This window comes from Triturus cristatus, chromosome 5_1 (genome assembly GCF_964204655.1).
Source record: "Triturus cristatus chromosome 5_1, aTriCri1.1, whole genome shotgun sequence".
In the NCBI taxonomy this organism is placed as follows: Eukaryota; Metazoa; Chordata; class Amphibia; order Caudata; family Salamandridae; genus Triturus; species Triturus cristatus.
The window spans coordinates 939,413,623-939,437,825 of record NC_140587.1 but is presented as its reverse complement, the minus strand read 5'-3'; the positions used below and the strand labels follow the sequence as shown (position 1 = coordinate 939,437,825).

The 24,203-nt window shown below is 45.1% G+C and overlaps 1 protein-coding gene across 2 annotated transcripts in view; it reads left to right on the top strand.

Moving 5' to 3' along the window:
• Nucleotides 1-24,203, top strand: part of GPLD1 (glycosylphosphatidylinositol specific phospholipase D1) — a 513,772-nt gene that overhangs the window by 77,243 nt on the left and 412,326 nt on the right. For both annotated transcript variants that reach the window (XM_085605993.1, XM_085605992.1), the window contains one exon: nucleotides 44-154. In XM_085605993.1, coding sequence (XP_085462119.1) covers nucleotides 44-154 — 111 coding nt within the window. The remainder of the gene's footprint in view (nucleotides 1-43; nucleotides 155-24,203) is intronic.

Below are 24,203 nucleotides of genomic sequence, written 5' to 3'. Positions count from 1 at the left end.
GTCTGGTTCAAGTCACCTTAACAAGTCTTTAATTATCCCACAGGACACAGAGAAGCTGGTAGCCTTTCTGTTCGGGATTGCCTCGCACATGGTGGCAGATGTCAGCTGGCACAGTTTGGGTATTGAACAAGGATTTCTCAGAACAATGGGATCAGTAGGTGCACATTATTTAATGTATCTGTCATGGTTTATTCTAAACAGCAAAAAAATAACAGCAGATTTAAACTAAAGGAAATGATGAGATGTGATCAAGATCATGCATATTGGTATTGAGGAGCACAAAATTCAAATACAGAAAGCAAAGAATTCAAACACTACATGCACTGCCAACAGGCGATAACCTATAACTCTATGGATTAAAAAGAGGTCTTTTTCTCCGTCATATGTGTGAAACTGTGTAAGAAATTGGGCTATTACATAAGAGGGTAAGTACCCACTTCAAATAATAATCACAATCCTTGTTACGGTGAATCATGTTAGTTGCCAGATTAACCTGAGTCCCCTGGTAGCTATGACACTGAGCAGACAGGTGTAACTTAGAGGCAATCTGTAAAGTATTTATGAAACAATAAAACAGTAATAAAGTCAAAATAAAAAAACAATAAAACACCCGAAACAAATTAGAAAAATAGAGTAACATTTTATAAACAAAATCACTCCAAAATGACCAGAAAAAAATCGAAGAAGGGGAACAGGTGATATGAATTTTTAAAGTTTTAAGTACCAGTAGAACAGGAGCTAGGCACAATTTGACAGCGACCGTGATGGAGCACGGATCGAATACACTAACTAGGCACCCCTGGGGTAAAAGATTTTACCTTCTGACTGAGGGCCTTATTATGACTGTGGTGATCCATTTGACTGCCGTAGTTGTGGTGACTGTCCACCCGCAATGTGTCAACTTTTTGCGGTCAGACCGCCACAGAACCACTGCTACCTCCAGGGATCCATGATCCCTGGCAGTCTTGCAGCGGTGTGAGGCTAGTAATATGCTGGCGGGGGTGCAGTAACACCACCATGCATATTACTAGCTTCCTCACCGCCACAGTTTTCATGGTGGTGCAACCGCCATGAAAAGTGTGGCAATGAGGACACTAAGGGGGCCCTAGAGGGCTCCCTGTTGCCTCTGCACCAGGGGATGTATCCAGGGGGCACATTGTATGCCCCCTGTATGCATGCACCCCCAGTTCCTGCAGGGCATGGACTTAACAGTCCATGCCATGCAGGAACGTGCAATGGCGTTCCCATTGCGGTGCCTTTCTATGACTCAACATAGAAGCCTTAGCACGGCACCGCCGTGGGCCAGCCACCGTAGAACCGCCCGACCTGGATTCCAGTTGGAATCCAGCGGGTGGTCACCCTATGGGTTTGGTGGTCTTGGAGCGGAGCACTGGCATGGCTGCCCCTTCAAGACCGCCAAACTCATACTAAGGCGCTTTGCCTTTTAAGTCCCAATACACCACAGGAGTAAACATCTAAAGGGCTCCAACACCTCACAGGAGGCACTTTGAGACTCAAAGGTGTCAGACAGAGGCCAAGAAGAGAGCCTAGTCAGTGGTGAAATGCAAAATGATGGGTCCCCACTGCAGAATCTGATGAGCGGGCCCTGAGTCTCGCATATCTCACTGATATTCATTGCCCTTGGCTTGAATGGGGGTACCATTAAGGTTTGGGATCTCTGAATAGGCAGGTCTTCACAGCACCACAGGGGATGCATGGGCTTGTATTACACTCCTGGGTCCAGTTGCCACTGGTAAGCCAGGCAGTTGCAGAAAAAGACTTCTTGTAGCCTGTTTTTGTCCCTGAAGCTTTAACAGTAGGTCAGTCTTAAGACCCTTGGAGTACACATCTTTGATCTGGGTACAAGAGGTCCCACACACTGGGTCCAGCCCTCTTCTATTCATCCACAAGTCCGAGGATGTTCTGCAGTGGGTGCCTGGATATGCTACATCTATGCCTCATACAAGCTAATGGGTGGGAATGATCCAAGAAAATGCCCCAACCAATGGAATAAAGGTTGTCATGGATAGCCCTACTTATTTTTTGCTATTTTCAAGTTGACCAAAGCCTTTGGCTGCACTAAACATGAACTGTGAGGGCTGGGGGATTTGTGTGTGGAGTGTGCTATGGTAATTGTAAGAAACTGGGTTGCTAGTGGAGAGGGGTGGAAGCCCCACTAGAGCAACAATCACAATCCTTTTCAGGATGTATCTCAAAAGCCACTAAATTAACCTGTGCTTAACCCTCAATCAATCAATCAATCAATCAATCAATCATAACACTTGTATAGCGCGCTACTCACCCGGCAGGGTCTCAAGGCGCTTGGGGGAAGGGGTCTGCTATTGCTCAAACAGCCAGGTCTTGAGTTGTCTCCTGAAGGCGAGATGGTCCTGGGTCAGCCGAAGATGGATGGGGAGGGAGTTCCATGTCTTGGCCGCCAGGTAGGAGAAGGATCTGCCACCAGCGGTGGCTCTTCGGATGCGTGGTATGGCGGCGAAGGCGAGGCTTGTCGAACGTAGCTGGCGGGTGGGCGTGTAGAAGGTCAGGCGGTCGTTGAGGTACTTGGGTCCCAGGTTGTGGAGAGATTTGTGTGCGTGTGTGAGGAGCGTGAACGTGATCCTCTTGCTGACGGGGAGCCAGTGCAGGTCCTTCAGGTGGCCGGAGATGTGGCTGCGTCGGGGGATGTTCAGGATGAGACGGGCAGAGGCGTTCTGGATGCGTTGGAGTCTTTTCTGTATCTTGGCTGTAGTTCCGGCGTAGAGGGTGTTTCCGTAGTCCAGTCGGCTGGTGACGAGTGCCTGGGTGACCGTCTTCCTGGTCTCGGTCGGGATCCATCGGAAGATCTTGCGGAGCATGCGTAGGGTGTTGAAGCACGATGAGGAGACGGCGTTGACTTGTCTGGTCATCGAGGGGGAGGAGTCCAGGATGAAGCCCAGGTTGCGTGCGTGGTCCGTTGGTTTGGGTGCGCTGCCCAGGGCCGGGGCCACCAGGAGTTGTCCCAGGCAGAGGGTGATGATCCAAGGATGAGGACTTCCGTCTTGTCTGAGTTCAGTTTCAGGCGGCTGTTCTTCATCCACTCGGCTACTTCTTTCATCCCTTCGTGTAGGTTGGTTCTGGCGGTGGCAGGGTCGTCTGGTAGCTTGGCACAAAAGCAGTCAGGTTTACATTAGAGACAAGATGTGAAGTATCTATGCAGCACACAAACAGTAATATAATGACAATACACTACAAAAGAAAAAATCCCAAACCAATTTTAAAAAACAGATATATATATATTTTTTAATACATTTTTATTAAAGAAAAAAGGCACGTTACATAAACAACACAATTGCAGTCATGGCGGTTCACACAATGGACAGTCTTTACCCTTTCCGAGAGCACACCTTACAATAACTAGACAGCTATCTTATTGCGCACCATCAAGACCTTCCGTGACGTTTTCTCTGGTCTGAGGCGGTGCACAAATCTCCCTTCTGTAGGTGGGCCCAGACATGAGTCCATTTGTGCGAGCACCCCCTAGCTTCGTAGATGGATTTTTCGGTCTCCATGCACCAGTCCTTATCGTTGGACCAGTCCACTATTTTCGGCTGGTGTGTAGCCCTCCAAAGCTGTGCAATGTTTCTTTTGGCAATCATGAACCCAAGCGTCACCCACAGTCGCTCCCTGGAGTTCAGATCAGTAGGGTCCCAAATATTTAACAGTGCTAACTTTATGTTACAATGAATCTTTTGCCCCAATGCCTCCTCCATACAGCCCACCACCCGCTCCCAGTACCCCTGGATCACCGCACATTCCCAGATAATATGAATAAATGTGCCTTCGTGCCCACACCGCCTCGCACAGCCACCCTCCGGGATGTAACCTATGCGGACCAGCAAAGGTCCTGACAGATAGATCTGTGGAGCAATTTAAGTTGGACCAGCCGGAGCCGGGAGGAGAGGGCCACCTCACGAGGGGAAGCCACCGCCGCCCGCTACTCCTCATCTTCCAGACCTGTGACATCGTGGCTCCACCTAGCCCGCAGGCTGGTCAGAGGGTCCGCCATGTTATTAATGAGCTTTTTATAAATAAGGGAAATGGCCTTTTCTGGTAGGTCACCATCAAGTATTCTATCCTCAAGCGGGGAGGAGTCAGGAAGATCGCTACCTCTAGGGAGAACTGCGAGCAGGGCATGTCTGATTTGACGGTACCAAAAGTATTCAGATGGAGCAAGTTCATACTCCTGTTGCAGTCGGGAAAAGGGCACCACATCTCCAGATTTCCATAAGTTGCCAATCCTGGAGATGCCAATGAGGTCCCATTTAGCAAAACCCTTAGACCGGATCAAACTGCCCAGTTGGTCACTGTGCGATAGCGGCATGGCTTGTGTGAGTTTGCCCTTCCAGCCCAGACTCCTGTTGGCCGCCTTTCATATAGACACTGCGTGCCCAGTCGGGCCGGTGAGAACGGGTCGCAAGGGTCGCGCATAGATCGCACCACCGAAGCCGCCCCCCGGGAGGAGCTGTCTGTCGATTTGTAAGGCTGGGTCGTCGTGCGACGGATATGTGCACTGATTAATGGCTGCTAGATGCGCCGCCCAATTATATTTTTTAATATCAGGGAGCCCTATACCCCCATCGAACCAGCCGAGCGTAAGTTTATGAGTGGTGATACATGGTGGCTTGCCCTCCCACAAGAGATTTTGAACAACCCCGTCAAGATCTCTGAAATATGTTACGGAGACTGGAAGTGGAGCATTTTGTAGTGCATATACAAATCTGGGAAGGGACATCATCTTGAACAATGGAGAATGTCGGCTTTGAGACGTGCCAGAGGCGGTAGAAGATTGTTGTCATAGGATCTGGGGAGGTCTTTAGAGAACAGATTCCCAAATATTTGAAGCCGTCAGCCGATTCCGCTAGCTGGCAGCCCCGGGGGAGCAAGGGCCGTTCACCATAGAGGACATAGAGCACCGACTTAGACCAATTGATGGTGTACCCTGAAAATCTGCCAAACACGCAGAATATGTCCAAGACGACGTTGAGGGAGGCCGCCGGGGAGGCCAAATAAAGCAGGATATCGTCCGCATATAGGGAAATGCGGTCCTCCCACCCCTGTGTCCACCAAAGGCCCCGAATAGCAGGGTCCTGACGGACCCATGTCACCAAGGGCTCCAGGGCCAATGCAAAAAGAAGCGGTGATAGAGGACAGCCCTGTCGGGTGCCTCTACCAAGAACAAAAACAGGGGATTTCCTGTTGTTAACACCCACTTGAGCAAGCGGCTGACAATAGAGAAATCGCACCCAGTCTATAAACTCCGACCCAAACCCCAATTTGTGAAGTATGGCAAACAGATAAGGCCATTCGATGGTATCAAAAGTGGATGCAGCGTCCAGGGTCACCACAACCGCATCCTCCCTAATCGTGCCCACCGTGCCCAGAACCCCATGAAGCCTGCGCAGGTTAAGAGAGGTGGTTCTCGCTGGCATAAATCCCGACTGGTCCAGATGGACCAGACGTGGGAGGACCCTGAGCAGACGAGTGGCAAGAATCTTTGCCAGTATTTTCGCTTTGCAGTTGAGCAATTAGATGGGTCTATAGGACGAGCATGTATTAGCAGGTTTGCCCGCTTTAGGGATGACGACTCTGTTTGCCAGCCGTTGATACCCAGGTAGGATACCCCTTTCTTTACATTCACGGTACATGGTGACAAGATAAGGCGCACTCTTGCTCGCCATGATTTTGAACAATTCTATTGGTATGCCATTGGGACCCGATGCTTTCCCGCCCCGCAGGTCATGGATGGCCTTTTCGACCTCCACCACCGTAATTCCGAGATCCAGGTCGGATCGTTCCTCCTCGGTAATTAGCGGCATCAAGATATCCCGGAGAATAGAAGCGGCGTCTTCCTCAGAGTGTGTTGTGCAGGATGTTTAAATCAACTGCTAATACTGGCCAAACGTGTCCGCTATGTCTTGGGGCATAGTAAGAAGGGGAGGAGAGTCAGTGTCAAGCTCCATCACAACCTGCTGGGCCCTGTCCCTGCGTTCCAACCAAGTCAGCAGTTTGCCCGCTTTATTTCCCACATCATAGACCTTACTGAGTGCGGCCCGGTGTTATGCCTTAGCGGCTTCTGAGGCCATGTCGGAAAACTCCTTTACTTTTATGCTGAGTTTCTGGCGTACTTCTACCGAGTCATGTGTTTGAACCGCGCTTTCCAAGTCAAGGATCTCCTCCAAGCGCGCCATAGCGGCCCCTCTTTCCTTCCGTTGTCCTGCTATATGGGCCAGGACCACCCCCGTATTACTACTTTATAGGCCTCCCATAGTACCGTCGACGAGTCGACCGAACTGTCATTTTCCCGAAAATAGAAATCTGTATCGTTCAGGACCTTATCTCTAGCGGAGGGATCCGTGAGATACCACAAGTTGATCGGGGCCACATGGCCTACCGTTGGCTTCCCCACTTCCAACTGACATAGGAGAGGTGAATGGTCAGAGATTCCCCTGGCCAGATGCTGGATATCTTTGACCATGTGAAGTTGATGGGCGAGCGTCAGCACGTTGTCTATCCGGGACATGCTACGGTGAGGGCCGACAAATATGTGTATTGGAGATCAGTCAGGTGTAGGCCCCTCCATATGTCAACAAGGTCCATCGTGCCAAAAAAGCTATGGATCCGCTTGCGGGAAGGCGGCAGATCTCTTCGCGGCCATTGGTGAAGTGAGTCAGAGACAATGGAGTTAAAGTCGCCCCCAATCAGTAACCTGCCGTCTGGCAAACCGAGGAGGATATCACCAAGGTCAATAAAGGCTTGGGTATGTAGGCCTGGTGGTACATAGATCGAAACAAGGTTGAGTGTGCACCCTTTCCAAGTCCCAGAGATGGCTACAAATATGCCCAGAGCGTCATTGCGGACCGAGGCCACAGTCAGGGGGAACGATTTCCGGACCAGGATGCCCACCCCCCAGAAGCCTGAGCCAAAGGCTAAGTGGCCCACCAAATGGAAACCCCAGCGGGAAAGGGCTTTGCATACATTGCCTAACAAGTGCGTCTCCTGTAATAATACCATGTCCGGAGCATGACGCTTCAAAAACTGGAGAACCACACCACTTTTAATTTTGTCGCCCAACCGGAATCCGGAGAGAACCACCAGGAACGACCCTCAAGGGAGAACATCCCCAATGCCATGAACCATTCACAAAAGGGTACCCTAAAGTCGATAAACCAGCAACTACCCGTGTGTGAGACCTGTCAGTTGTGTCACGCCTACATAACAAAAAAAAATACAACATACATTTGAACAATCCCCCCCAACCCAAGAAACCAACCCCAAACCCCCCTTCCTGCCTCCCTGCTTGGCGGTGTCAGAACCTCCCGCCCACCCAAACTAGCAGAGTGCCTATCGCCCACCCTGACCAAACTTGTGGGTGCATGTGCCAACCGAGCACCCGTTCTGGCAAATAGCAACTGGAAGTCACATTTTACAAAATGAGATTGATTGGAAGCAGCTAATAAACCCCCGGGTTTATGCGGAGGAGTCCCCGATGGAGGCATGTCCCAGCCCAAATACAGGGACAGCAGCATAGGGAGGGAGGTCAATGTTACGTTTAGTCCCCGGAAAAAGGAGAAATTCCACCACTCCTAAAGGAACCCACATACAGACCAGTTATTCCGGTACACCAGCCGCTGCCTCATGCTTTTCAGGCGGGGTAGTTCTGCCGGATAAACTGGTGCCCTCCTCCAGCCTCGCTCTCCGGACGCCATCCGTCAAGCCAGTCCCAGGCCTCCTCAGGGGTGGTGAAGAACCAAGCCTTCCCCTCCGACTCCACCCACAGCTTGGCGGGGAAGAGCATGGCATATTTCAGTTCCTGTTCACGAATGCCTTTTTCACATCCAGGAAGCTGGGTCGCTGCCACTGCACTTTGAAAGTGAAATCCTTGAAGAAGGTGATGTGACTGTTCTGGAATGCCAACGGTGCCGCTGACCGGGCGCACTGCAGGATGGCATCTCGGTCCCGGAAGTTGAAGATCCTGGCCAATAAGGCCCACAGGGTGACCCCGGGCCTTGGGTGACCCCGGGCCTTGTGCGGCCACCTGGCACGCGGTGAGCCCTTTCAACAGAAAATAAATTGGAAGGACCAGTCGGTTTCAGGTAGGTTGTGATCAATTCTTCCACAAAGAGGTCCGCCAATGGCCCCTCTGCCCGCTACGACACCCCAAGTATACAAACGTTGTTGTGCCGGGAGCGCCCCTCATAGTCATCCAACTGTGCCTCCAATTTCGCGGCTTTGTTCCTACATGGCCTCCATCTAGGTCTGCAGGTCAGAAGTTTCCTCGACCAGGGAGCTTGTTTTTACCTCAACGTCTTTCAGCCGTGAGTTCATCGAGTGCATATCTGGCCGTATAAGGGACACCTCCGATGGCAATGCATCAATGCGTGACTCCAGCGACGTGCGAACTGTTGTGATGGCCTCCATAATGTACTGCAGCGTCGGTTCCTTCTTCTTCCCACCTGGTTGTGGCTTCTCAAGTGTACTGGGTCCCTCCTTCGGGCTCGGGCCGGGGCCACCATCCCACCCATACTTGGTCAATTTGGCCTGCACTGCTGCTTTAGAGCTGCGCCCCAAGCCATGGTGTCGCCGACGTGGGATTGAAAATACGGGGGGTAAAGGACTGTCCCTTGCGAGCAGCGTTCAGTCTGAGTCGTCCCACGAGCAGCCGCAGGTCAGTCCCAATGTAGCAACGTGGGTCAAGAGACACAGGCACACAGGCTCTGGCGGCACACCCAGGCACCCCCTGCAGGGTATCAAGATTAGCGTTGTCCACAAATTGCTCGGCCATCAGGGCCCAAGACCAGAAGGGCCCAGCAGTCCCATGCATTCCCCAACGATAAGAGGGACCCACACCCCCGACAGTATCCCGCAGCCTGAAGTTACTGCCGCACGAGGTGTCTCCCCCGTAGTCCCATCAAAGAGAGTTAGATTAGTCCCAGGTCACCATGGGCATCTAGGTAGTGCACAAAGCCAGTGCACCATCGGCGAAGATGGCAGGACCCAGTCAGAGGTGGGGCTGAACTGCCACCACACACAGCGGGCGACACCCAGGCACCACCCCAGGCCGGGCGAGGGACACTGGAGCCATCACTCACCGGCACAACTGATTAGGCAAGCAGAGCTCTCCACCACCGGCGGAAATCAGGCTGTCTGGATCACTCCAAGATCACACCCTCGCCGAGTCTTTGATCCGCCGCCACATTTCCAGGCGCCATGGACGCAGCAAGCGTTCATTCAGGCCCCGGCAGTCGAGATCTTCAAACGGATGGCAGGAGCCCCGCAGGGCAGCCAAATTGAGGCCGCTGGCTGCGGGGCTGCGGAGGCCACGTCTTCGGGGAGGCGGTGCTTCCCCCGGCCAAATACTTCATCAGCAGTTTCTCCGCAATCCCCAGGCGGAAAATCATGGGGATAGCCTCCTTCGGTCCCCCAGGTTATCAGCTGCCTTCAGGTGGAGCCAGGCACCAGCTGCCGGATCTGTGTACATCAGATATTTTGCAGAAATGGGTGCTAGGACGGAGCCGCCTCAAAATGCGGCCATTACTCCTGGCAGTTGGCCACGCCCCCGCTTCAGATATTAATTTTTAAAGTTTAAGTGTAAATAGCGCCATGAAGTAGAAATCGCCACTCATGGTTATGTGGTCGTACTAGATTGTGGGAATGTCACATGTGCAGGCCAAGCTCAATGGAGTGCAGGTCGGATACAGGGACCAAGTTAGTCCCTCAGAACTTTTACCTTCTTAAGTCTGGTGTGAAGAGTTTCGTTTGCATTGGAGGAGGCTGCAAGGAATGGTCTTTAGGAGCGAAGAGCAGGTCAAGCATCACACATGCTTGTTGCTGCAGTGCGAAGAGCCAGATATCATTGGAGCTTCATGGTGGTTAATTGTTGCAGATGGCTGCTATTGACACTAAGGGCCAGATTATGAGTCTGGCAGTCCTCGGACCACCAGACTCGTGGTGGCGCACCAGTGGCGGATCCAGCCACCGCAGCATCCCCGGTCCGACCGCCCGATATTAACTCGGGCAGACAGACCTCACTAGGACCACTGGTACAACTCTAGGAAAGACCAAAGCAAGATAACAAGATCCAACCCAATCCTGTGGAAAATTGAAATAAGCCCTCTTTCCACAAACAAAATAAATTCCTCCAGATTTGGCTATCCAACCATCAAATAATTTCCCCTCACCTCATAACTTCTTTCACACACACTTTCGTCCACAAATTCAGCCGTATCATTTTTCAAAGGTCTTCGACAAATCATATACAACTCACCCTTTCGTTATTGCTCCGTTCTCAACCTAGGATGTATATTTGATCAACTAAATTCTTCCTCTTCCTTTCCCTGTTCCATTATGGCTTTCCCTTCTTTCCAATCTCTAACAACCTTCACTCCTCTCTTACGATATTCTTTTTTTAACCATTTTTCCTGTTTCCTCAAACCCAAACTAGGTTTAGTAGTTTTAGTTTCATGCCTAGTTTGTGCAAGCACACTCAAAAATGTACCATATTTAATGTCCTTGTTATCTTCTTTTATAGATAAATCCTGTACATAACACATTGAAATCTGTTAGCTAAGGGGAAAGAAAATCATCATTAATAAATGTAGCAACATACTCATTGCATGACAAAGCATACAAAATAGGAAGCTGAAAGTATGTAGTGCCCTCACCAGCAAAAGTAGGAAGGAAAGTAGAAACGAAGCACTCCTTAATGATCATAATATTTACATACTTCTGTATCTTTTTAGTATAGATATTATCCTGAAATCCACTACCTAAGGGGGTCATTACAATGGTGTGGAGACCGCCACCAACAGGCTGCCAGTGGTGGTCTCCACGCCATCGGAACCACTTTTTTTACCCGCCCCATTAGGATGGCGGGCAGTGTGATGGCAGTCAGTAACACCAACTGCCACGCATCCGATGGGCTCCTTGAGCCTGCCGATGCGACGGAGGGGCTCGTAGTCCCTACTATGGTGACAGTGCCTACCAGCCACCGCCATAGGGATTACAATGTCCCTTTCCGCCCGCCTATTCATGGTGGGTTAACCTCAGTGGCAGTCGCATTGTAATTCGTACGGTGGGACTGCCGCATTATAGGCAGGCAGTCCTAAGTACGAAACAATGGCGGATGGACTAAAGTCCATCCGCCATTGTAATCAGCCCCGAAAATCTATTTATGCTCTAACATGTCATGATTCAATTTATTTCTAACAGTAGTTCCTTCAGCATTCACAGAGTGTGTCCCATCAGTGAAAGTCAGCATAGAAACAGTCCAGCTGCAACTATTAATATTATATCAAAATGTTCACTAACCCTATAATTTTATTGCATTTGCTGTACTCCATCTTCTTAGGCGTTGCCTCCTCCTACGATCCTTCCCCTAATCCACAGATCCAGGTCATCATTGGATTTAGAAGAGATCGCTCTCCACCCAGTTCTCCAAGATCCCCAACATGCATCACGACCATTCCAAGGGCCCCCACAACGAAGAAACCCACAAACGGAGAGACCAACACCAACTGCATGCTTATTTACTGCAGATCAGTCATCAAACAAGCCACAGAGCTGGCTGAAACCATCCTGACCCACGACATAGACATCGTGTTCATCACCGAAACTTGGCTCAACGAATTCTCCTCCCCAATCTTGGACATGCTCGTGCCCCCAGGTTTTGCAATCATCAACAAACACAGAAAAATCCACCGCGGAGGGGGCATAGCAATCATACACAAGAACACCATCTCCGTGACGGAAACCGAAGCCCTAAAATACAACACTCTTGAATATCTCACCGCTAACATCTGATCTGATATCTAACTGCACACTCCGGGACTCCAGTAACATAATTCTAGGAGACCTCAACCTTCACTGGAACGAGGAAAACACCCTGCTGATTCATAACCTGAACGAACTCCTTCATAACAACAACTTCACCCAGCACTGCTTAGAGGAAACCCACAACAATTGATCAATCCTTGATGCTATCATTGCCCAACCTGACACAGTTGCGATCAACCGCATCATGCCAGTTGACTGGTCTGACATCACATCATCCTATTCCACATCAATCAAGTGACCCTACGCCAACCCCCTAATCAGGAACAGTCCCACTTGGCAAGAAATCTAAAGCAGATTTCCATGGACGTTTTGGAAGAAAGGATTAGCTCTCTCCTCCCCATCTCTTCTGGCGATCTATCCACTACAGATTTCACCTCTCACTACAACTCCACTATGATCAACATTCTGGACCAATTAGCCACTTTAAAACAAAAAAGAGCCAGGACCACTCCCTCCAGATCCTGGTTCAACACAGACATAAACAACGAAAGGCGACAACTCAGAGCAGCAGAAAGACTCTGGCAGAATAATCCGTCCCCAATCCTCCTGGACCAACTCAAAGCAAAACGCAAGAAATACAAAGTACACATAAATCGTGAAAAAACGTCCTTCTTTCGCAATGCCCTTGAAAATGCTAAAAATAGACCCAGAGAGCTCTTCACACTCATCAAGCAACAAACCTCCAAGCCCCCCCACCTCTAATGCCCTGTGCGAGACCTTCTGCAACTTCTTAAAGGAAAAAATCTCCAAGATTGAGCTCTCCTTGGTCTCAACCACAACCCCGTTTATAGGAGCCCGGCCCCAAGAGGAGAGGACAACACACCCAAACACCCCCCCCAATCTGTGGAAATCATTCAACCCCGTTTCGGAAATAGAGATAGTCAAACTGATCTCCACCTCTAAACCCTCCTCACATGCCTTGGACCCGATTCCTGCCCAACTGGCCAAGAAGCTAAAATTCTCCCTAGCACCGCTCTGGACCAGGATCATAAACAGCTCCCTGAGCTCTGGAGTCATTCCGGACTGCCTCAAAGCTGGCCAAGTCACTCCTTTACTGAAAAAAACAGGCTTGAACACTAAGGATTTGAACAACTACAGACCCATCTCCAACCTCCCTCTCCTGGCCAAAACAATGGAAAAATGTGTTCTCCATCAAATGGCGCAACACATGGACAACATCAACCTCCTGGACCCCCACCAATCGGGCTTCAGGAAAGGGTGCAGCACAGAGACAGTGATCCTTAATATCATAGATGATATATTACAAGTCCCTCGATAAAGACCAATGCTCCTTACTAATCATCCTAGACCTATTAGCAGCCTTCGATACGGTCGACCATCAGCTACTCATTAAGGTACTCTCAGAAAGGCTAGGGGCTGAAGAGGTGGTCCTATGCTGGTTTGTCTCCTTTCTCCAAAATCGCTCTCAAAGAGTCAAAATCAAAAACTTCTCGTCAGACCTTCATCCTGTCAACAGAGGCGTCCCCCAAGGATCAGTCCTCTCCCCGCAACTTTTCAACATATACATGGAATCCCTCACTACTATACTCAAAATATCCAACATTCCCTTCCACCTTTATGCAGACGAAACCCAGATTTATCTTGAAACCTTCTCTAGCGAAGACATCCAGAGACTCAATGACACACTTAGAGAAGTCCAACACTGGCTCTCTCTAAACCACCTGAAATTGAATCAAGACAAAACGGAAATCCTCCTCATTTCCAACAAAACGAGAACCCCCAAGTTGCAGAAGGGTTAAAAGCAATTGATGCTCTCAACAACAATCTCTCCCTGGCCGACTCATCGTCAAATCGCTGGAAATCACTCTGGACCATAAACTAAGCATGGACAAACACATCAAGAACACTGCAAAGAGCGCTTTCCTCAACCTGAAACTACTCAATAAGATAAAACCCTTCATCCCGAACAATGACCTCAAACAAGCGACTCAATCCCTGGTACTTTCTAGATTAGACAACGGGAATGCTACCCTCACAGGCACAGCAAAATCTCACCTAGATCCCCTCCGATCAACTCTTAATGCAGCTGCAAGAATGGTCACCGGAGTAAAAAAATATGACCATATCTCTCCCGCACTCAGAGAGTTGAAATGGCTCCCAGTTGAATTAAGAGCCAGTTTCAGAACTGCCTGCCTCATGCACAAAGCCCTTCACACAGGGAAACTCGCCTACCTGGCCTCCAAACTCACGAAGGCTGGTTAGACATTGAGCCTCAGGAGCTCCAATACTCTACTCCTCATCCCGCCGAAAACCCACAAACAAAAAACTGCAGCCAGATCCTTCACTGGAAATGCGCCCAAATTATGGAACTCCATTCCAGTCTATATCAGGACGATCCCCTCCTTTCTAAAATTCAAAAGGCAGCTCAAAGACCTCTACCTCAATCGTTCCTTCCCAAATGGATAGATTGAAACTTAAACTCACAATCGTGCACATCACTGCACTATGACACTTTATAACCAAGACCTCTACCTCACACCTAGCCCAACTACTCCCCACCATCCCCCTGGATCGGAAGGTTGCGCGGCTTGAACAACTGTGTTCACTATTACAAGACTATGTAACTTTCCCTCTACCGTTATAAAACGCGCAAAGCCCTCTACTGCACCCTGTGGTTTCACTGCTATAATATGTGTTTGCCTTTTTACAAAGTGTTGTAAAGCGCTCCGATACCTTCGGGTCTGGCTAGCGCTACATAAAACTCCTTAATAAATTAATAAATCTAATAGAGAGAAATAAAATATTGCAAGGCTCTAAATTTAAAAGCAACATAAATTTTCTTTAAAACAATAATACACTTCTTACTTTTTCCTATTTCGTTAAAACAATAGTCAAAATAGAAAATCAAAATAAGATTCTGCAAGTCTTTCAATAGTTCATTTTCAGACTTTTGATATTTTAATCATTAATCTTTTGTCTTGTTCACCACTATCTTTTACTTCAACTTGTCTTAGCAGTCTCTTTATTATTTCAATGTGGTTCTTCTTCTGTGTCTGCTCCACTCTCAGATTCGGTTCACTGACAAAATATCGGCTCTAAAAATATTGCTATTCCAAAATATTGTGACAAAAATATCATCAAAAATATCATCATCCTTTAATGGTAAGTACAAAAATATCAGGGAAAAAATATTGCCATTCAGATCATTGTATTAAATATCGTTTTTTAAATCTATATAATTCTAAATATTAAATATATTAAATAGTAACATTAATTTAATAAAAATAAAATAGATTTAGGGCCTACTTACGAGTCTGGTGGTCCGAGGACTGCCAGACCCGTGGTGGTGTGGCGGTCTAGCCACCACAGCACCGGCGGTCTGATTGCCCTATTACGAGTTGGGCAGTCAGGCAGCCATGGGGCCGCCGCCAGCCAGGAAACCGCAGTATTTAGGCCCTAAGTGTAACAGTACATAAACTGTTGGATAACAAAGCGGTAAAATGTACTACTTCCACCCCATTCACTACAACAAAACAAAGTGTTGGATTGCGGAGGGGTGAAATTTACAATTCTCACTCCAGTTAGTGTGACAGTAGGGAAAGTATTGGACTGCGGAGAGGTAAAATATACTATTCCTACAACGCTCCAGCAACACTAGGGAAAGTGTTGGATAGCTGAGAGGTAAAATTAACTATTCCCACTCCATTCACTGGAGCAGTAGGGAAAGTGTTGGATTGCGGAGGGGAAAAACATACTATTCTTACTGCAGTCAATGCAACAGTAGGGAAACTGTTGGATTGCAGAGAGTTAAAATATACTATTCCCACTGGAGCCACTTGAAAATTAGGGAAGGTGCTGGATTGCGAAGGGGTAAAATGTACTATTCCCACTCCAGTCAGTGCAGCACTTGGGAAAGTGTCAGATTGCGGAGGGGTAACATTTACTATTCCCACTCCAGTCTGTGCAACGGAAGAGAAAGTGTTATATTGCGGAGGGGTAAAATGTACTATTCCAACTCCAATGAGTGCAACAGTAGGGAAAGTGTTGGATGGTAGGGGCTTAAAATGTACTATTCCCACTCCATTCAGTGCAACATTAGAAACAATCAAATTATCTTCAACATAAGAAAAAAAATCAAAAACATAGTAAACAATTAAAAATATAAATATGTTAAAGAAAGAAATACAAATATATATATATATATATTTAAAAATAAATACGGATTGCAATGTTAAATACATATAACCAACTACAAATATTATTATAATTAAAATACAAAAATATATTCTCAACATAAAAACAACTAATAATTAAAATATTATTTACATTTAAAAAACAAAATATAATTAAATAAAAACAATAAAAAATAACATGTTTTTTATTAAATGATGACCTATTTTTAAAATTGTTAAAACTTAAGTTACATTCTAACTTATACTTTAACAAAGTATACAACACGTATCAGAAAATGGTATTTAAAATAATATTATTTACCAGCCACATAATAAAATATTAGTTAAAATATTAATAATAAAAACGTATCCCTAAAATAAGGATAGTTAATTACCACCCCACCATTTTTTCTTACAAATAAAACAACTCACACAAAACATATAAATAAAAAATATTATTTTCAACATTTTCTGAATAAAATCTAAATTAAAATTTCATTATTAACAATTAAGTCATAATGAATTAATGATATTTAATTAACTTTCCCCATTTACTCCTACAACTCACACCTAATATATAATATGAAAAATATTTTATGTACATATTTAACATCTTTTGTTTTCATTTCTATAATGATTATAAATGAACTGTAGTTATTATTTAGTGTAATTAGTTGCCTATACACCCTTTATACCTACATAAACTACAACACACACCCAAAAGAAAACCCATTTAATATATTACACACTTTAAATCATTATTTTTCATTTAAATAATATTATTTAAACATTATTTATTAACAGCTACATTTAATAAATAATTATCATTAATTAAAAATTAATTATCGCAATCATAAATAACGCACAACACGCTCCTAAAATGTAACTTAACAAAACTTTAATTACACAGTTAACATAATTAGTTATCAGTTTAATCAATAATATCAATTAAAAATTCATTAGTACTTAGTTAAAATTAATTTACTTCCCACCGTATACACCTACAAAAACCAACAACCCACACCTAAAATTTAACAAATCAAATTAATTGCAATATTAAAATAATGAATTAATAATTAAATAATTAATATCAATTAGAAATGTAACATTAATTAATTATAATTATTTAAATTCCCACCCTGAGCCCTGTAAACCCCACAACCTGCACCTAAAATGTAAATAAAAAAAGGAAATGTATTGGACAATTAACATAATTAATTATACATTAAATAATTAATAATAATAAAAAATGAATTAATAATTAATTATAGTTAAATTAGTTCCGGCCCCATAACCCTATAAACCCACAACCCACTATGGTACTAAAAAAAATCACAACATGTTGTTACATTTAATTTAATAAAAACAAAGAAAATTGCAACTATGTTAAAACATAAACAATAATTATACAAACAATTCACATCGTATAAATTTCATATATATACTAAAATGCATAACAATAATTAAAAAACAATATTATTAACAGCTATATTTTTGTAAGCGATATTAATGACTTAAATATTTTCAAAATCGATATTACTTACCTTAAAATCGATATTCTTGACAACAATATTCTTGTAAACGATATTTCCATTTCATGATATTTTGTATACAATAATTTAGTAGGGCGTTATTTTGGTTTTAATATTTTGCCTGAATACCCTCAGATTCATTCTCAAATTTATACTGGCAATGATTCACTAGATTTCAACTTTCCAACTCTACTTCCTCTGATACTCTAGCTAGATATACCTATTCAGGTTAAGCATATTTTTTATTTGGAACTCTCCTTCTCATTGATCTTTCGGCCACAAGTGAGTGACTCCAGCTAGTTTCAGAGTTTAATTGTCTCTCAGGTCTATCTAGCTTTTCTGGATTGCAGTGCTTCCTTTTGCAAGTTCTTTTCAGAGGAATATCTCCTTCAGCTTTTCTCTGTTTACCAACAGTCTTTGTCACGGTTTCTTAACTGATCAATGGATTTGATCTTGAACCCTGATTAGCCTTGTCTACATGGCTTACTACAAACTTCTTTTTTCCTCTGGGGGTACTTGTTACTTTGATTTTCAACTGTACTTTCGCATTTATTGGAGCAAAAATACTACTTTTTCTTCTGCCACTCATGCATTTGGCTCTTATATGGTTACAAACTTTCACTCTGACACCCCGCTTTGAAACTGAGCTTCAGACGTTACAGGTTCTTCTTCATAGCTCTTACTGACCTTAAATTTCACAATTTCTCCTTTCTCATTTTTCTGGTCTTTCACCAGTTTCAAAATTGTCACTCCCTCTGAATCCACACTGTAAACATGAGTTTAGTTTTGACCTTAACTTTGTTCTCAGTTCTGTAAATCAATAGCTGATTCAGTAGCTGTTTCACCACTTCTCAATCTCCTGTTTTCATCTTCTTTGCATGAGCACCATGGATCCACTGAGGCATTCCCGCACATTTCACTACACTGCTTATTGTCAGAATAACCTCGTCCCCCAAGCAGTTCTTCCTGATGTGCTTTTGCACCACTACCAAATTGCCGGGATTTAAACTGTGGAAGGGAAGGCACTTTGTCACTTCTGTTGTCACATTCATCCAGTGAGAGACAGAATTCACCATATCAGCTAGGCTTTTACAGGAATCTAGCAGGTCATTAGTTTTCAAAACTAATACAGCTGAAGGAATATAAGCAAGTATCATTGCCCTTACTATGATCACCTCAAAGGGAGAGAGACCATTTTTTCTCTCAGGAGTCCTTCTCATGCTCATCTAAAGAAAAGGAAGCTTGTCGGCTACTTTAAACCAGTTGAAGCTCAAACTTATCCAGTTTATAATTAGCTCTCTTTATAAAGTACATGAATACTGTGGAAAATAACTACAGTGAAATCTCTGAGTTATATGAAATGCTGTGCAGTTTATTTGCAAAACTTTATTCTTGAAATGGGAACCACGATCAATAGAAGTGGGGATTCCAAATCTGGTTATCAATTCCTTCAACAATAATTTGGCAACTGTGAGGCTATCTGATCTCTGGGTGGGATACACTTTGACCCATTTAGAAAACAAGCAGACAGTGACTAAGATGTACTGTAAACAATTGCAAACTGGCTTCTCAGCAGAGTTTGCTTGAAGTCCTATAAATGAGCCTTTTGATTTGCCAATATGATTCATCACAGTTAGTAGCCGATTACGACTTTTGGTGTAGCTGTGGTGCTGTGGTGCAAACTGCTGCACCACTACTCCACCAAATGTCACCACCGCACGCCCACAAGATAAGACTTGTAAGTAGGCTGGCAGTCGGGCGGTGTGGTGGTCCCAGGGCAGTGCACTGCAATAGGAACGCCTCACAAAGTTCCTGCATGGCATAGACTTGAAAGTCCATGCCGTGCAGGAACGTTTGTGCATGCACACAGGGGAGCACGTTATGCCCCCTGTGTGCATGCACAAAGGGAGGAGGCACAGGCGGCCCCCTTGGTTTCCTCTCCTCCGAAATTGACATGGAGGAGGACTCACTATGTAAACCCTCGAGGAGAGGAAACTCGTAATATGCTTGGCAGGACCACGGCAGTCCCACCAAGCATATTGCAGCCTCTGACAGCCATGCCACCTCCAGGGAACAGCGGTTCCCTGGTGGCAGCAGCAGTCCCAGAGCTGTCTAACCGCTCAACTTGTAATGGGGCAGTCGGACAGTCGGTGCTCTGGTGGCTGGATCCGTCACCGCCGTACCACCACGTGGACTGCCAATCTAGTCATCGGGCCACGGCAGTCCCACCAAGCATATTGCAGCCTCTGACAGCAACTCCACCTCCAGGGAACAGCGGTTCCCTGGTGGCAGCAGCAGTCCCAGGGCAGTCTAACCACTCAACTCGTAATGGGGCAGTCAGAGAGTCGGTGCTGTGGTTGCTGGATCCACCACCGCCGTACCACCACGTGGACCACCAGACTAGTAATCGGGCCCTAAATATCTTCTTGCCCTGATTTTTCTCCTGAAACGTCAAATGCCTAACACATATGTCCTCAGCAAAATTTCTGAATCCTGTGTTTTTCTACTATTTCCTAAAATGCATATCAAGAAGATATTTACCCATAGGATACAATATTGATCCAGGAAGGACATATTTACACTAAGCCATAACATACAAATCATGGTAATTTTTCTTGTAACCCAATTTCTCCCATCTCTTTTTCTCATCATCAGAGACTTCTTCTTGGAGATCTCTCAACTCACTCACAAAAGTTTGGATTGAATTTATAAAGAAAAATTCACATCTTGTGTAATTTGTACAGTGTTATTTCTAATTCATCATTCTCTTTTTCTTGTACAACTGTCTCATCTTGTAATGCACAATATTTCACTATCTGACCCACATATTTTTTGCCAAGTGTGACAGAGGGTCTGATATTCCGCACCGCCACCCTTTCGTAAACGGGACTGCCCGACAGGCTGTTGATGGTCCCGACAGATGCATTACGATGTGACCGCCACTGCGGCGGTCACAATGCCTATATTTTGCATTGCGTGGGTGCTGCTGGCTGCAGCACACCCCGCAATGCAAAAAGGGGATGCATTCCATATCCCTTCTCTACGTGGTGGGCACGATGCGGTGCCTGCTACATGGTGCAGGGATATGTAGGGGGCACCATATGAGGTGCCTGCTACATGGTGCATAGATATGTAGGGGGCACCATAGGTGAACCCACAGTTTGGGGCAAGGGAGCAAATGGGGCCCCTATGGGTCTATAATGTCCCTTTCTGCCTGCCTTTTCATGGTGGGTTACCCGGCATGAAAAGGCGGGCGGAAAGGAACATCATAATCCCTACGGCTGTGCCTGACAGGCACCGCCACCATTGTAGGTATTGGATGTCCCTCCGAAGCACCGACAGGCTCAAGGAGCCCATCAGATTCGTGGCTGTTGGTCTTTCCAACCGCCAACCATCTGCCAACTATGGTAATATGGCGGGCGGATTACATGGTTTCGATGGCAGTGGGAACGCCACCGACGGGCTGTCAGTGGCAGTCCCACTGTCATCGTAATCCACCCCTAAATCCTTTCATTATGGGCAACACACTCGACCACTGCAATTTCATTTGGCTGTTTTATTGCTTTCAACAAATCTCGTACATATGTACTCTTTTTTTATAGGCACTCCAGAACATGTCATAAAGGTCCTCTGTGACTACAGTTGACCAAAGTCATGAACCTCTCAAAAACCATACTGGCTGTTAGGATAGATTGTTAGATTAAAAATCTCTGACAAGCAATAAGTCTTGTCAATGCTACTAATTCTGCTACCTGTGCTGAGGTTACGTTTGGCAGTAAAGACGTTTCCAGTGTCTCAGAAATGGAACATACTAGATAGGCAGCTCTCAATGTTCCAGATGGGCCTTTCAAGCAAGAACTATCAACAAATAATGTCATCAAATCTCTGAATGCCCTAAAACATTTCATTTTTGCAATAATTTCTTACATTTCAAGAATATACAGTGACTTCAAAAAGGTGGCGATTTCTACCAAAACACAGTGTAGTACATAGCAGTACTAATAGCCAATCATTGTGCAGAACCTGATGACACAACAACTAATATCAGCACAGCACCTGTACCAAATGGCCAATACCAGCGCAGAACCTGAGGATCACAGTGGCTCTCCCTTCTCCACAATTTCTTCATTCAAAGAAACTTTCACAACAACACTAAAGCAGGCACAATTAACAATTGACTCTTTTCTGCTCCACTAAAGAAATTCTAAGTAACCATTCACTCAAAGAGATAACAGGAAATGATGCTCTCCAATGTTAGCACACCCACAGGTGAAATCTCAGCCAGCAGGAAATCATCTTGACTAATGTGGTTTCTCTTCTGTACAACATGGTCTACCAACACCAATCGTTATTACCACACTCACAGCAATCAGTTACGAATCCCTATCTTGATTGTGCAGCAGATGGTACCTCATGGATCAACACCTCAAAACTCAGCAGACAAGTTAAACAGCAATGTACTTTCTTGTCTGTCCTGGGATCTTGGACTGCGACTAGCCCGGTAACATCAACTATTGAACATACAGCACATATGCATTCACAGTATCAAACCATATACATCATTACAATGTAAAACAGACAATGTCTACACAACACCTCAATCTTAACATAGACAAATTTCGACACGCAACCCTACTTATACTCACTTCCCAGTCAGCGTGACCACCTTCAGAAATGTCAAAACACAGGAGATTTTCTAAATTAGGCCATGAATGTGAGGGGCATGGACTGGACTTGAGCATGCTCTAGATCTTTCCCACAGTATTTTAGCTCCCTATACCTCAGTGACAAACCATCTTCATCACTACCACTTGATGGAGGGGGCTTCTTGAATCTCAATATCTTAGCAAAATCATCAAAGAGAATCCACCATTGGTCGTATGGACCTTTGCCGACTTGAAGTGTAATAAAGGAGCTAATATCGGCAAGGTATTTCAAGTACAATGAAACCAATATGGCTCCACAAGAATATCAGAGAGGATGGGGTTCAAACCTTAATGGTTTTACGAACCAATTTTACTTCTGTTTACCAGATAAATAAGTCAGAAAAATTGAAAGAAAATGATGGTAAGGAATGCATATTTATCTGATCATGCAATCTAAATTTGTATATAATCCGAAAGAATATGCAAGATAGCACCACGTACAGCAAACAAAATATCAACCAAGCAGTTTCTATAAAGGAATTTCCCGATTGAAAGTAGCAATGGGAAATTCTATGAGGAAGGTGACAGTATCAGATAAACCAAGTTTAAGGTTCGAGAGGAAAGTATGAGTGTTTAAGCATGAAGCTCAGCATTCTGGGCAGGGGAAATTAGCCGAGACAAGGAGAAGTCTTCCCTCAGTGAAGTCAAGATAGGGTCTGCTTTATTCTCCTAAGGATTACACAATTAAACCATAAAAGAAGATTCTAGAAGGGCCCTTCCTATCATTTTCCACCAAACAAAGCAATATGTAGACGGTGTTCTTTAGGAGCAGGTATACTCCCTACTTTCCCAGCTCTCAATCAAAGAAATAACCATTCAGGTAAGCTGATAAGACACCTAAAGAAAAAAGAAAAATAAGACACTTACAAAACATTTTAGGAAAAATTAACATGTGCAACTCAGGAATGCAGTTAGCATACAGCAGTATGTCAAGTACATTTAAGAAGGGTATACATTCCCTTTACAACAAACACCTTTATTATAATTCCACTAAATATGCAGTTGGCTCTCATCCAAATGAAGAAATAACCCCACCACTACAACTGATAATAAAAAAGAACAGTTAAATGCACAATAAGACTATAGGTTGAAAATAAAGAGGTAACACACTAAATTACACTGCTCCAATGCCATTTCAGAATTATCAACATTTTTGCCATGGACTTTTCACATTGGTGAATAGGATAAAAGTGATCATTTGGAAAAATGCATCTAACACACTGGGGGCCATATTATCAAGAAACGGCGATAACATTATCGCCGCTTTAGCGGCAGGAAACTGCCGCTAAAGCGGCGATAATGTGCTTCATAATATGCCCTTGTGAATTCCCATAGAAGCCCAGGTTCACACCAGAACCTGGGTTTCTAAGGGAATTCACAAGGGCATATTATCAAGCCCATTATTGCCGCTTTAGCGGCAGTTTCCTGCCGCTAAAGCGGCGATAATGTTATCGCCGTTCCTTGATAATATGGCACTGGATCTCCTGACCTTCAGTGTCTTACAGACTTAACAGGACTACAAAGCAACAATATAGGACTGCGGAGAGACATGTTGAGGACAGCTACAGTTGCCTCTGGCAGTTTGCCTAATTAGACTACCGTAATGTTGGACGATATCTGTTAAAATTACTAATGGTGGCCATTTTAGAATGTATTTTGCCAGTGATCGTGATGAAAAACCCAATACAGAAATGGCCACCATTTAACTTGTAACTCAGGATGATGTTTTATCCTTCTTATTTATGTTTATGCCACTTCTGCTCAGGCCTATGTGTGCCTTCATTTATTAACTCTTCAGACGTCCGTGTGCTGATGCATACCACCATGCGCCCCCCACAGAGTGAGAGTGGAAGTTCCCATTTTCATAATTAGGGCAGCATAAATAGAACACCTCTTGTCTGTATATTTCTCTTTCTGTTTTTTTCAAAGACACAAGCAGCATATTTTATTTTTCTCATGAT